The following is a 15995-nucleotide window of genomic DNA, read 5'->3' on the forward strand; positions in this document are numbered from 1 at the left end:
TCGGTCCCACGGGCCCCCGGCCTATAAGATGTTTAAAGATTCGTTTCTGAACCAGACGTGGCGAAACACGTCTGGTCCCGGCCGGACGCATCCTCAAAACTGTACGTGTTAAGAGGACATAATATTTATGCTGTTCTTGTAATTCTCCATTTCCACAGCGACACAGAATAGTCAGTGCTTTGTCTCACTCGACGTAGTATTTTGCGGGCCAAAACCTACACACTCTCCTTTCTTCTCAGGCACAGGTGAAAGGATACTTTTTCAGGTGCACTGCATGCCACTCTTTCCAAAAGTTTGGCATTTTGATAGTCGCTCGTAAACGCTGAAATGCAGTCATCAAACTTCCAGAAGTGAACCTTCTACACCGATCCTCCACAGGCCAGACCTCTGCTTTCCAACCCCTTAACACACATTCTACATAGAGATAAGGAGAGCTGAATCGGCGATCACAAAATCGATATTCTGCAAAAATACAGCAAGATCTCATCACAAACAATTCATTGAAACCCAAACAGTTTTTCTCATGATCAGCAGTTGTGTAAGAGTTGGGAGTGGCCTCGGAGGTGGTTTCATATAAAGCGACCATTCATGAAAGCCAGTCAGATCTCCTGGTTGGTTCGTTATAATTCTTGTGATATAGCTCGATTATTCTTCAATCTCTTGCTGTGTGATTGGCAAGTGCTGAGGACATATATTGATAATGGCCGAGTCAGAGAGTCTTGGCACCGTGGTGTTGGCATACAGCGGCGGGTTGGACACGTCCTGCATCCTTGTGTGGCTCATCGACAAGGGCTACAATGTACTTGCGTACATGGTATGGAATTTTGGTCTCATAATTCCAAAATATACATGTACTGTCTGACAAATAAATATAAAAGCAATTCTCTTGGAAAAAAATAATTGATCCATTCCAGCATGTTGGAGAAAGCAGGTTCATGTGTGGACGCAATAATAGCGGTGATATGATTTTTCTCATTGCCTTCGAAATTCCGTTCTGAAAGATGAGGACCGACTTGTATAATCGATGAATGCTCGCTGCACTGGCCGAGGTGTGCGAGGCAAGTCCCACGGTGTGTGGGCTGCTAATGACGAGGATTAGTTGTGGATCCTCGGCAATTCTATTTGGTCCTCGCATGGTAAAGATAGAAGGGATGTGGTTTGGAAGTGAATTTCTTTGAAAAACAAAAATGCAAATCGAATGGGAAAAGACGATATTGACAAGGAATGGAAAGCCCACTTTGAAAAGCTTTTGAATGAAAAAATCTAATGGGAGAAACACGTTGATAAAGTTGAATCTGCAGAGGAAGAGATACTACGTGAGGAAGATTTTGAATCAGCTATTAAAATATTAAAGAAAACAAAGGCAGTGGGTCCAACTGGATTGTTAGTCCCAATAATAGAGGTGGTTGGAGATAAAGGAATCAAGTGAATTACGAAGTATTGTTGAAAGATCTGGGAAGGAGTGATTCCTGAAGATTTGGCAAATAGTATGATTGTGCCCTTGTTCACGATGAAGGGGGATCTCTTTATGCCTGGTGTTGACTTAATGGTTAGGGTGATGGGTTTAGGATACCATGGTCCTGAGTTCAAATCTTGCTTGGCTGTTGAATTAATACCAGCTGGGGTTGACTCTGCCTGTTATCCTTCTGAGGTCGGCAAAATGAGTGCCACCAAGCTGATATCCTTCATCGGAGTGGTGACCTGTCCAGGATTGTGCCCAATAGCCAAGGAGACTGCTTAGGCAGCAACAATGCTCTTCACAGAGGATGGACGGACATCTTACAGAAGAGTTCAGCTAATTGAACAGGCATTGAAAGTTTTTGAAAACGTGATTGAAAGAAGATGAAGAAAAGCGGTAAATATCTCACACAAATAAATGCCAATGTGTGTGTGTGTGTGTGTGTGTGTGTGTGTGTGTGTGTGTGTACGTATAATGAAAATATAGACCAATTACTGCACGGTAGTTACAATAAGGAAGCCAGACTTACCAATACACACACTTTAAAAACATCACACACACACACACACACACACACACACACACACACACACACACACACACACACACACACACACACACACACACACACACACACACACACACATATATACGAGTGTATATACGAGGGAGTGACTCGACCATTCGGGGTGGAGCACTCTCCGGGTTACGTCAATTGCTAATTGGTGTTTCTGGTGTTTTCTGCTCTCCGTGCGGCCGCATGTATTGATAGATAATAAACAATTTTCTCTCAAGTACATTGACGTCTTCATGCCTCAGTCAAGGGTGATTGACGCCTCGACATATACATACATATATATATATATATATATATATATATATATATATATATATATATATATATATATATATATATATATATATATATATATATATATATATATATATATATATATATATAACACACACACACACACACACACACACACACACACACCTAAACCCCCAACACATCAACCCATATACGTACTGTTATGACTCTCCACCCAGCCGAGTAAGATGACAGAGTCAGATGAGGATCCTCAAATTAAACGTTTTATTTCCGAAGATCACACGCATGCAGAATGTGACTCAGTGACCCTTCAGTCAGGCTCCCCCGAATCACATTGAGAATATGCTTCAAAACCATCATATATATAATCACACAAAAGCAAAACTGGGTGTGGACTAAAAGTGTGTGCTAAGGGATAAAGAAATAAAGAAATAAATGTGGCAGTGGGCTTCTTTCCCCCCTCCCTAGGGGCCCTAGGGGAAGTTGAATCGGTCAATTCTCAGATATGCAACCCAACAGTTTCCAAGCCGCCTACACAACTCTCAGATATGCAAGTCTTGCAAACTAACAACTTTCCAAGCTTCCTACACTCCTACACTGGCACCTGCTGATAACAAAGGCAAAACTTTAGTGATCACTAAGAATAGGAATGTGTGGGCACAATACACTGAAGGAACAGTTCCACAGTTCCCTCCAAGGTCACACTAAGGGCACACTACCTCAGAACAACAGGAAAGGTGATAAGAGCTTAATTTCCAAGAAACAGTTGGGCACTGTCCAGAAACAGTGGGTGCTATGGAACATTGGTAACATGGAACATTTAAAGCAACATTTTAAAGCAAGGTTTGAATAATACACAACTACAAGCAAGGTTTGAATCCTGACAGCTGATTAACACACAACTATTGACTATTGATTAAATATTCAACTATGGTTCAAATATGACCACCTAGCATATCATCATAACATTTCCCTCCTTGGTCATATTTTGACCATACCCAGCCATACCCGATACTCACCAACCGAGTGGACCCCTATTTGGTTCCTGTAGCAGCTACCCCTAGGCCCCCGCACTTGCCAAACGGGATTTACGAATGCCGTGGATAGCCATCAACATTCTCCAAATGAGAAGTCCCCAACTGCCGGTGGTTCAGGTTAGCTTCCGTTATCATTGTCTTCCCGCCTTTTTGTCCTGCCTACTGCCACATGTCTCCCGTTAAGCTGTAGTATACGAATTCTATGCTAAGTCCACACCATATTAACATGCAATAGTGTTTTATGTTAGCAGCAGTTGTAATACTATTGTTTAAACAATTCTACATAAGCAAGTAGCAAAAGTAGCACTCAAGGCACGGGTGTAAGCTCGTCCAGCGCAGGAGTCATATCTTGCACTGGAAGGCAACACAACACGCACTCTCTCCTGGGTTAGTTATCTGTTTCAACAAAGAGGAATGGTTGTAGACCTTGGCCTAGGTCCACGTGTATGACGTCTAAGTGGGGTTCCCCCTGAAGGCCCTGGTCGTCCCCCTCCCCATTACTGGCCGAGTCGTCCTCAACAGAGAGTTCGCTGTTAATTACTATAATGGCCTGGGTGAGGGGTGACGCTGCGCAGCATTTCTTCAGACAGATGGTAATAAGAAGTTTGATTAGAAACACCCCAAAAATTACCACTACGATGATTAAAAGCACTGACCCTATTAGACGCAACAACCAACCTCCCCAGCCCTGGAAGATCGACTTCCACCATGCATAACCTTCCTCACGTTCCACTCGATTGCTAGTGAGAACTTCCACCACCTTTTTAATTCGGGCCACCACACGATTAGTTATGTCCTTTGGGTCCGGAATCCAGACGCAACATTCTCCTTCAATCATCCCGCATACCCCTCCTTGCTCTGCTAGAAGCATGTCTAGAGCTACTCTGTTCTGCATTACCATAGCGCGCATTGATACTAAGATATCTGTTAATTCTGTATAGTAAGCCATGGTTACATTACCTAAATATTCCAAAACTTGCGAAAGCTCATATATCCTAATGCTATTAATAGTAGTACCAGCATGTGGCATGAAAAGGCCAATAGCCTTCTCCCACCAGGTGCCCTTGATAACCCCCAAACACGTTGATACACCGGCCCATCCCTCTGGATCCCCCGTTTCTGATGCGCTGCGTCGGTACCGTGGTTGTGCAGGGGTAGGGTGAAAAGTGGTCTTAATCCTGCTGTCCGGAAATACTGAAGCTAAATAACAACTCCCTTCCCACCCTTTTGGTAGGTAGGGGTAATCTTTGTCCCCGCAGACGAAGTGAATGCCTTTTGGCGGGATCATTCCGTTGTCGTGATGCAAGGCTGCTTTTATTGTGAATGTTACTTGCTCTTCTACCTGGGTGTCCGGGTTAACAGCGATGACTTTCTGGTCAGCCAATTCCGTGAGGGGAAGTTGAATCTCACACTCTGACTTCCCCATGCTGTTTGCTCCCTGTCCTGTAAAACAGACCGCTCCCCTGGTGTTTTCTACCCATAGGAGAGATGGCACCACCATTACATTAGCACTCGGATTCTTCCCTGCATAGACCCGTTGTGTATAACCATGGGCTGAGGTCTTAGCTTTGAGTCCTTCCACTGGTCCGGTTATATGATTGAAGATGGTTAATGGTAGTACGAAAAGAGGAAGTCCGGTCACGAGGCCAGATGGTGGTTTAAGGCACACCCAGCACTCACTCCGGTTCTCAATGTTTGCTATCTCTGTGGTTAGGGCTATAAAGGTATTCGGGGGCCTTGTTGGTGGCCGCTTTCTTTGTACGCTGAAGTGTACCCAACTACTCCGTGCTGTGTGGTTGCTCCATAGAACGCGGCAAAAGTATTCCATCTGGGTGTCATCTGGTACTTGTGGAATTCTAGTTATCAGACTCGCGTGCTGGCCCCATTCATATCCTTGTCTGGTGTAGGACCCCTTTTGTCCTCTCTGCCTCTTTACTTGTTTCGCCACTGTGAGATCCTGCTCTGCTATGTGGTGGTACCATAGGATGGCTGTAAGGCCCTTGTGTCGTTCTACCAAGTCACTAGATCCATCCGCCAGAATGCAGGGTATCTCCATGAGTTGTTGAGGTTGTATCAGTATCCTCCCACTGAGTCATGTGCGTGGAACCATTGAAGAAAAAGGATGGGGGTGGTTATTTGAAAATACTCTTACTGTGTCTAACTCCTTGTTATGGGTTGTCCCAAAATTTGCATATTTACTTACTGTCGCCTTTTGTCTAGGTACTTCTCTCCTGCTTCGCTGTATCCATTTTGTTAAATCACTCCCGTTTCCCTTTTCGTGGTCGAAGTGTCGGGGGCGTGTATGGTTCCCGGTGTCTGAGGCTGTCAGTTTGCTGTCTAGTGACAGGCCGCCCTCGCACAGGAGCAGCATTAGCACCAGGAGTTGCATGTTGTGTTGTCAAAGGTCCTGTCGCTGTCTCTGGTATTACAATGTTCCTGTCGTCTAAACCTGCCTGTTCCACGTTTGGCAGGGTGTCCGGCTCAGGTTCCGGTTCCGCGTCTGGCGGGGCATTTGGCCCTAGCTCTGGTATCCCAGGGTCTCTGTTGTCTACGTTTTCAGGTCCCGGGTCCGGCGGGGCGCCTGGCTCTGCCTGCAGTGGGCCTCCCGGCACTATCTCACCCTGTCCTGCCGGGCCGGCTCCGTCTTGGTTTGGCGGCAGTGGAGGGGGTCCCTGTAGAGATATCACGTCTTCCCCCTCGTTGTCGTCTTCACTATCCTGGTAAAAGACTGAATCTGACACTGCCGGAACCTCTGCTGGGGTTACCTCCTCCGGTTCCTTAGTTTCGGCGGCCTCTTTGGGTGCTCGTTTACAGTGTGAGTGGTGTATCCATGCACTCTTACCTCTCACTTTGACGGCCGAGAGCGTGGTCAAAAGTACAGTGTAGGGTCCGGTCCACTTGGGTTGCAGGGCGTTTTTCTGCAGGAACTCTTTCACCCAAACTCATTCAGCGGGTTGGAAATCATGTAACGGGCCCCCAGCAGGTATCGGCAACGCTTCTTGTACCTGTGAGTGAAAAGTCCTAATGGTAGCAGTGAGTGTTCTGCAATAGTTCATCATTCCATCAGTCATACATGACAAATCCCAATCTCCCATATCTGGCGGAGCCGAGGCCGGTAACTGCATAGGACGTCCCGTTATTATTTCGTGGGGCGAGAGCCCCCTTGTGGCATTATTTGTTGCTCGCATTTTCATGAGCGCTATCGGCAGTACGTCCGGCCAGGGCATTGACTGGCCCTCGCAGAGCTTGGAAAGCATCTGCTTTAGAGTTTGGTTCTCCCTTTCTACTGCCCCTGCTGACTGAGGGTGGTACGGACAGTGTAGTTTCTGGTTAATACCCGAGCCTTCGGCCACCTTTTCCATTACTTTTGCCGTGAAAGACCCTCCTTGGTCCGAGGATAGTCGTGTTGGAATCCCAAATCGCGGAATTACTTCCTGTAAAAGTAGTTTGGCCACTGTATCAGCTTCCTGATTGGTCGTGGCAAAGGCCTCTACCCACTTAGAAAACATATCCACGATTACCAGCACATATTGGTGATGTTTGTATGCCGGCATTTTTATAAAATCCATCTGAAGGTGTTGAAACGGTCCAGACGGGGTTGGGTGTGCTCCCCGTTTCTTGGCAGCATGCTTCCTGTTATGTCTACCACAGGTCGCACAATTGCTAATCACTTCTGTTGCTGCTGTTGTTACACCTGGGGCATTCCAGGTTTGACGAATAATTTCCGTCACTCCTTTTATTCCCATATGGCCCTGCGCATGTGCAGTGAGAGCTAGCCACGGTAGCAATATCCGGGGTACAAATGGCCTATTTCGCTCATCCACCCATACTCCATGTGTGTTTTGCTTTGCCCCCTCCTTCACCCTCCATGATTCCTGTTCTTCCATAGTTGCGGAGACCTGCAGGTCCTTCAGCTGTTCTTGCGTTTGTGGACCGTCTACCATTTGCTCCACGTAAAGTTCGGTCGTTGGTTGTGGGTTCGCCTCCTCCTCATCGAGCACTGCTTTTGCCGCTAAATCTGCTCTTTCATTGCCTTTTGACACTTCATCTGTCCCTCCTGTGTGAGCTTTGCATTTAATCACTGCAATCTGCTGCGGCTCTTGTGCTGCTCATATTAGTCGTTTGATCAGGTCCCCATGTCTGATAACCTTCCCGGAGGACGTCTTTAAGCCCCGCAAGGCCCAAATGGCGGCGGAGTCATGTAAGATGCCCCAAGCATACCTGGAATCTGTGTATATGTTCAATGTCTTACCCGCACCCAGCTCACATCCGCATATCAACGCTTCCAGCTCAGCTTGCTGGGCTGAAAATCCCTTTGGTAACAATTGTTTCCTCAAGGTGGCGCTTGTGGTGCATACTGCAAAGCTCGCGATCGTTTTTCCCCATCGGTTCTTCCTCGCTGCTCTATCTACGAACAGTTCCAATTCCGCATTCTCGATCGGAGCTTCCTGTAGGTCGCGCCTAGCCTTTGTCTCTTCCACCAGCACTCGTTCGCACACATGTGCCTCTCCCTCATCGCCCGTTGGCATTAGGGAGGCTGGGTTCAGTGGCAAACATCTTTCGATCGTTATATTAGTTGCCTGCAACAGCACCAAATCATGTTGAACTGCTCGTGCTGCGGATATATGTTGTGTCTTGTTTTGCCGTATCAGCGCCGCCACATCATGCGGCACCTTCACGGTCAGCGGAGAACCCAAAACCAGCGTCGCTGTTGCGGTTACTGCATATTACGTTGCTGCTACTGCCCGTAAGCACCCGGGATAGGCAGCGGCGACCGGGTCCAAATGACTACTGTAGTACACAATCGGCCTATTCTTTCCTCCATGTTCTTGCGTCAGCACCGCTTGGGCGAACCCTCCCCTTTTGTGGATGAATATGGTGAAGGGAAGATCATAGTTCGGTAGCCCCAATGCTGGTGCTTTTGATAAGGCCTGCTTCAATGTTTCAAAGTCTTTGTTCGCACCATTCGTCCAGGAGATCTTATCCCCCTCTGCCTCCTTTACCATGTCATGCAGTGATCGTGCCCGAACTGCGTAATCAGGTATCCACTGCCGGCAGTGCCCCGTCATCCCGAAGAACCGCCGTAATTGTCACAATGTAGTGGGTTTTGGGTGCTCTAGGATTGTCTCCACCCGTTCAGCTCCGAGGCTTCTCTGCCCCTGCTCCAGTATATGTCCCAAATACGTCACTCTTGGCTGCGAGAACTGCAATTTGTCTTTGCTGACTTTGTGGTCCTTTCAGGCGAGAGCTGTTAACAGCGCTACAGTGTCCGTTTCACATTTCGTTTGATTGTCCGAGCATACCAACAGGTCGTCCACATATTGTATCATGACTGATCCTTCCGGGAGCTCTATATCCTCCAGGTCCTCCTTCAGCGCCTGCGAGAAGAGCGTTGGACTATCGCAGAACCATTGTGGGAGTATAGTCCAGGTGTATTGTTGTCCGTCGTAGCTAAAGACAAACAAGTGTTGCGACTCTTTGGCTAGCGGTATGCTAAAGAATGCCGAGCACAAATCTACCACGGAAAAATGCGTTGCAGTGGACGGTACCCCTGACAGTATCGTAACAAGGTGTGGCACCACAGGAAAGGACACTTTCACACACTTATTCACTGCCCGCAGATCTTGTACGAACCTCCATTTGTTTCCTCCGGGCTTCTCCACCGGCAGGATTGGTGTGCTACATTGGCTCTTAGTAGGTATTATCACCCCTTGGTCGCATAACGATGCTATCACCGGAGCGATCCCCTCTATTGCCTCTTTGCGCAACGGGTATTGAGCCACTCGAGGCAGGGGTATCCCCTCCTTTATCTGGATGGACACGGGCGTTGCGGCCAGCACTCTGCCCACATCATTCGGATGTCGTGTCCATAGTTTGACAGGTACTTCCTGTAATCTTTCCTGCGTTCTCGTTCCTCTGTTGGCCTGGCGGCGGGGCCTTTTGCTGTTCATCTCATGTCTTTCTAGCATACATGACAAAATCTGATCAGGTAAGCGTACCTTCCATCCATCCCCCCATCGACTGGCCTGTAAAGTGCTCTGGGTTTCACTATCCCTTCCTGGTGGTTCCGAGGCGCATCTCAATCTGGTCATCATTCTTCCCAGTTCTCCAGCACTATGTCCTTTACTGACCGCCATCGAGATGTGCGGGGTAAGTCCTTCTCTGTGCTTCATTAGCTCACGTTCCTTGGCGGTTAGTTCCACCTCCATTGCCGCCCCCTCTTTTCCGATCCACAAAGTGGTTGTCATTAAAGTGCGTGTGGTAGCGTACTCTTCATGTACTCTATCCGAGTAATCAAAATCCTGCCCTCTTTCGTCATAATAGACCGTACAGTGCAAAGGCAGTTCCACTTCTTTGAATTCAATGTCGTTGCTACGCAACCATTCCTCTATGTCCCGCAATCTTTTCGCACTTTCCCAATCCCTAGTCAGTTTATCTCTCCCCTCTTGTGACACAATCCACAACCAATAGACTACCGGTCCGAGTTCGGTCATCATGAGGGTCATTACTTCCTCTTGCAATGCGAGCGGAGCATCTATGAAGACTCCGTCTTGCTTGCACGTTATCGTACATCCCATTCTGCACAACAAATCTCTTCCTAACAAATTCATCGGGGTGTGTTTGGCTACCAAAAATGCATGTTCTCCCCGCAGGGGACCTACTTCAATTCGTAATTTGTCCGAAATCGGGATATCCTCTCTCCGTCCCGAAACCCCCACCACACTCACTGACTCGCCTGAGAGTGGCAGGTTCTTCATCTCTCCTTGCTTTAGTGCTGACCAGGTGGCCCCTGTGTCTACCAGGAATGTTACTTGTCTCCCCTCTACGTTTAAGGTCGTGGTCAATTCCCTTACGTTCCGCGTTTCTCTTTGCGGAGCCACCACGGTGTCCTCATGTCAATAGCTTCTTCCTGCTGCTTCCCCTCGCCTCTCATATTCTCTAGGAGGCGCGTTGGTCTATCTTGCTGTTGTGGTGGCCGTGAGCCCCAGCCTCGTTGTTTAGGCGTTGCCTTGCATTCCTGGCTCCAATGCCCATATTTACCGCAGTTAAAGCATTCTCCCTGTCTTTGCGGCTCATTCTCTCGGTTCCAAGGTCTCCTCTGGTCCCGTTCGGCTTCATACCGGGGTTCCCAATCTGGATTTTCCCAGCGAGGCCTGCCTTCCCTCTCTTCGTATTTACGGCTTTTCAATTCGAGGTTTCTTACAACTCGAGCTTTGGTATCTTTCTTTCCCCTCCGTTCCTCTTCTCTTAGAGTCTGCCAGGCCTGTCTTGCCCTTTCAAACACGGCATCTACTTCAGCCGTTTTCCACCCTGGCATGTCCGCCTTCACCTCTCGCCTTACTTCGTCACACAGTCCATCTACAAACATAGTGTTCAGGAAATGGAGGGGCGTCTGTGCGATGTTATTAAATCCCGAGTGCAGTTCGATCTGCTCATACAGTCGTGCTTTGTACTCCGCAGGTGATTCCTTGGGATTCTGTGTGACATCCTGTATTGCCTGCCAATCCATTACCCTTGGGGCCATCTCCGTTGTAAGTTCTTCCATCAGGGTTTGGACCCTTCCCCTGTACACTGCCTGTGCTTCTCGGTCGGCTCCCTCTGGGTAATATCGGTTTAAAGTGGTATCTTCCTCTCCTTCCATTTTGACACCCCAGGCTGCCGAACACGGGCTCCAAACCGCGCTGGGCAGCACAGCAGTGCAGATAAACCCTATGTCTGTCCAGGTTGCCCCCTGCATTTTTATCTGGTCGTGTAATATCTGAATTGCCCTTCTTGGGTTTTTCTTTATGCATTCTTCCATGCTAGCTTTTACTCCCCTAATGTCTTGTGGGGTCCATGATCTCCAAACCCAACCTCCCCCTGCTGCTTGCATCATGGGGAACTGGTGAATGTCGGTCCCTCCTCTTGCTCCGTCCCCCTCTAAGACGGGGTAAATTCCTTTTGTCGTCCCAAGTCGTGTTGTCGTCTTTCGGTCCACGTCGTCGTTGATTTCTGCTGTCTGTGCTAACGCCTGCTTCAACTTCTCTTGTCTCTCCTCACCCTGTATCTTGACCTCCGTCAGCTGCGCTAGCACTTGGTCTAGTTCCTTTTGTTTGTCCTCTCCCTGTGTCTTAACTTCCGTTAGCTGGTCTAGCGCCTGCTTTCGTCTCCCTTGTCATTCCTCGTCTTGTATTTTCCGTTGGTTCACAGTTCCTTCTAGTCCGAGTCGCCTATGCTCTGTCTCGACTTGCGACTCCATTAGCCACGCGGCCAATGCTTTCCAGTGTAGTACACTTTGTTTCGGGCCTCCTGCTTTGCCCTCTATCAGCGCATTACTCACTGTGTTCAATATCTTTGGATCTAAGGATCCAGTCAGCGGAAAGGGATCTTTTCTCCCCACGGTCCATTTCACCCAGTCCTGTATTCCCTTTACGTTATCGATTCCATATTTGTCACTGATAACTTTCAATGTTGTTCCTTTTGGTATCTTCTCGTTTCTTGAAGATTTATTCCCCATCTTTTGTTCTTATCTTATCAACCGCCTAATAGCTGTAAATCGTTTTTCCTTTTACGTCGGGACCGAAATCCCTTTCAATCAACCGCCTTAAGCCTCAAATCCCAATGAAGGCCTCCAACCTTCCCTCTCTATGGTACAGGATTCCAACCTGTTCCCTCCTTATTTCACATGGATACCTTTAGCCTCTACCCTTCCAGGTTCCAAACACTGCCTGCCAGCCCCCCCTTTGTGCTCTTCAGACAAACCACATTCGAATCACCTCATATGTGTTTACCGTTACAGTTCTTGATTCGAGCAGATCCTGGAGCTGCGTCCGGCAGGGCGCTGCCCACCAAGTGTACAGCGCTCGCCTAACTGGGGCTCCCTATTTTAGGTGCCCTACGTGCGATCGTCACGTACTTTTTAGCTGAACCCTTGCGATCGCTGTACACCAAGCGGAGTCCCGCCGTCCACACCGCCAGCATCAGTCGAATCCCATCCTCGTCACCAATTGTTATGACTCTCCACCCGGCCGAGTAAGATGACAGAGTCAGATGAGGATCCTCGAATTACACGTTTTATTTCCGAAGACCACACGCATGCGGAATGTGACTCAGTGACCCTTCAGTCAGGCTTCCCCGAATCACATTGAGAATATGCTTCAAAACCATCATATATATAATCACACAAAAGCAAAACTGGGTGTGGACTAAAAGTGTGTGCTAAGGGAGAAAGAAATAAAGAAATAAATGTGGCAGTGGGCTTCTTTCCCCCCTCCCTAGGGGCCCTAGGGGAAGCTGAATCGGTCAATTCTCAGATATGCAACCCAACAGTTTCCAAGCCGCCTACACAACTCTCAGATATGCAAGTCTTGCAAACTAACAACTTTCCAAGCTTCCTACACTCCTGCACTGGCACCTGCTGATAACAAAGGCAAAACTCTAGTGATCACTAAGAATAGGAATGTGTGGGCAGCATACACTGAAGGAACAGTTCCACACTTCCCTCCAAGGTCACACTAAGGGCACACTACCTCAAAACAACAGGAAAGGTGATAAGAGCTTAGTTTCGAAGAAACAGTTGGGCACTGTCCAGAAACAGTGGGTGCTATGGAACATTGGTAACATGGAACATTTAAAGCAACATTTTAAAGCAAGGTTTGAATAATACACAACTACACGCAAGGTTTGACTCCTGACATCTGATTAACACGCAACTATTGACTATTGATTAAATATTCAACTATGGTTCAAATATGACCACCTAGCATATCATCATAACACGTACCTACACACAAACAAATATAAACACACAAACACAGCAATATTATGCACTGTTAAGTACACTTATGAAAGCAATTTTATTTGAAGTTATAACCTTAACCGATAAACAATTTACTAATCTCCCAACTGCCTGGATCATTAGATCATTATCAGATCATAAGATCATCAACTGCCTTGATCATCAAATGAAACCCACTAACATGTGGAGATAGAAGGCAACAACAGCAACGTTCACACACACACACACACACACACACACACACACACACACACACACACACACACACACACACACACACACACACACACACACACACACACACACACACACACACACACACACACACACACACACACACACACACACACACACACACACACACGAGCATTTTGTAAATTAGCCAGGTTCTTTCATCTTTCACACTAATAACTTTAATTTTTCTTCCTCATCTTGTTCTTTTTGAATGAGTTTATCTGGTTTTTTTTTTTAAAAAACCTTTTAAATCCTCTTTCCAAACCCAATAGGAATAGAGGGTGGGTTTGTTTGGCGATAAAGCACCTGATATCAAGGCTTTGCTTGCAGTTATTAGTCCTCTTCCGGTATTACCGGAGAGGACTATAGGTTTGCTGTCCATCCATCTGTATATCCGTTCACCGCAACTGTGGTTTTTCAGACTTTTTTCCCCATACCCTTAAACATATTTAACTGAAACTTGGTACATGGCTTTGTTATGATAAGTTACAGAAAAAATTGGAGTTTCAGGGTGTTTCGCCAATTTTTCACTGAGTTATGCCCTTTTTGGACTTAGAAAATATCACACCGGTAGGGACCATGCCAATTTTCACTGTTGTTCTTCCTGACTTGAACCTCTCATCCTCCCCCCGAAAAACTTTGTTTGTCTATGTGTGAACTGGTTTGCAATAATATATTTTATCAAGGCCAATTGAAGAGGAAAGAAGCCCGTCTGGCTTATTGAAAAGCAATCCAATAATTGTCTACCAACTTTGGTGTGCAGAGTTGAAGCTCTTTGGGCTTCTGTTATCTGGTACAGTCCACCTGGAACACAGCTTTATTGAGGAGGAAATTTTTTATATACTCTGTGCTTTCACTTTGTTCGTCTGAGAATATAATGATAAAAGTCTTGCTGTCAGCAAAAGTTTGAAGCGATTCTTTGAGCGGAAACAAATTCCATTGGCCCGAACAGTGCAAGGTGAAGGTTCAAAAATGGGAGATGGGATTTTGCTGATCCTTAAAGTTTTTATCATCACAAGGGTCTGTGTTGAGTCAAGGATGAACTTCAGAAATTGGAAATGCTGTGTATTATATACAAGAGAATTCTGTACCCTGGGGTCATGTTTAACTGCACTATTTATTTACCTCTATGCTCTCCAAGTCTCTTGTTGTTCTGTTGGATTCTCTGCTTCTGTCTCTGCTAGTTAAGCAATTTGAATTACTGAATCTTTGTGATGATGTTACCCTTCAGTTTTCGAAGAACAATGTAGAAATGATCGTCCAATCGACAAGTAGATGAAAGCTAATACAAATCCACTTGAATATTTCACAGTACACTTTTTGGGTGGTAGTGTTGTTCGTGCCCCGTTTAGATCTCTGTCTCCTTTGCTTTCCATAGTCGCTCAGTTTTTCATTAAAAAATAAAATTCAGAGGTAATTTTATTATTTTCAATTGGGTTTCCTAAACGTCTTTTCCTGTAAGTTATACTGTCACACACCTCTGCACAGTGGCTTGTTTCTTCCTGATGGTGGAGCTCTGAATTATGTGCTTGAATGGCCCAACAAGTGAAATTGATACCAGTTCTCTTTACCTCTCAAATAGTTTAATTTGCAGCCAAATTGCACCACTGAAGTGAACCAGAAACACAACTTGATTATACGGAAAACAAAAAGAACTAGTGTTCATAAAATGACACCCCACACAGTGTTACTTCAATTTTAATAAAATAATTATTTTAATGAAAAAAAATGCAGAGGGTTCGTGCTGTTCAAGGAGTGCAGAAGCAGTCCTGAGCACCACACATATACACCACCCCCATTGAACCTATATTTAAATTGAAGTACTGCAAAACTGGTGGTTTTTTGGAAGTATTATGACAGTATATTTGTGTTGTACAGTGTTCAAGTTTATAATTAGATTTAAATACAATAAAGATTGGAAAAGTCATATCAATAAAATAATTCAGGGTTTTACCATCATTTTCCGCAGTGTCTGTTGCATCACCTTATCAAACACATTACATTAGGAATCCTTTTATTCTTGTGTTCATTGAAAGAGATCAAAAATGGGAGGTTATAAAAGGAATTTATTGAGGTGTAATTGGATGCACCTGACACTTAAAGAAAAGAGGAGAGTAAAATGAGTTTAACAACATTGATTTATTCAAAACATTTGATTGGGGAAACTCATTCATTTATTGAAATCTTATTAATTATTTATTTACTGTGTTTATAGCGTTCATAGTTTATAAAAATTATAAAGTGCTGAGAGTGCAAAATATTATCTTATTAAACTCATTAATTTATTATTGAAAAATTCTTATTAATTTATTTTTAAAATTTGATGGAATAAACTTACCGTGCATGGATTATATGAAGATAATTTAGGCTTAGGAACGAAGTACAGGCTGCCCACAAAGTCACGTCCAATCCACCTTCTGGGGAGGTTCTCGGTTCTAAAAGTTGCACCATCCGCACTTTATACGCCTGAAGTTGCAATCTCTTGTGTACAACTTTGTTTTTTGCATTATAATTTTCCCCTATGTTTGGATTAAATTGAAGCAACTTTTACTGAATAATTTCTTTCTCTCCGAGGAGACCCCCACCCTCACCATTAACCTCACCCCACACCACCACAAATCTTCAATCTCCCCCACCCCCACACGCATTCCCTAA

The 15995-nt window shown here is 45.8% G+C and overlaps 1 protein-coding gene across 2 annotated transcripts in view; it reads left to right on the forward strand.

Moving 5' to 3' along the window:
• Positions 1–590: 590 nt before the first annotated feature.
• ASS1 (argininosuccinate synthase 1) overlaps positions 591–15995 on the forward strand; it is a 193131-nt gene continuing 177726 nt past the window's right edge. For both annotated transcript variants that reach the window (XM_085854743.1, XM_085854744.1), the window contains exon 1: positions 591–814. In XM_085854743.1, coding sequence (XP_085710869.1) covers positions 701–814 — 114 coding nt within the window. In that variant the 5' untranslated portion in view covers positions 591–700. The remainder of the gene's footprint in view (positions 815–15995) is intronic.

This window comes from Eptatretus burgeri, chromosome 14, assembly GCF_056783735.1.
Source record: "Eptatretus burgeri isolate ZD-2024b chromosome 14, Ebu_testis_v1, whole genome shotgun sequence".
In the NCBI taxonomy this organism is placed as follows: Eukaryota; Metazoa; Chordata; class Myxini; order Myxiniformes; family Myxinidae; genus Eptatretus; species Eptatretus burgeri.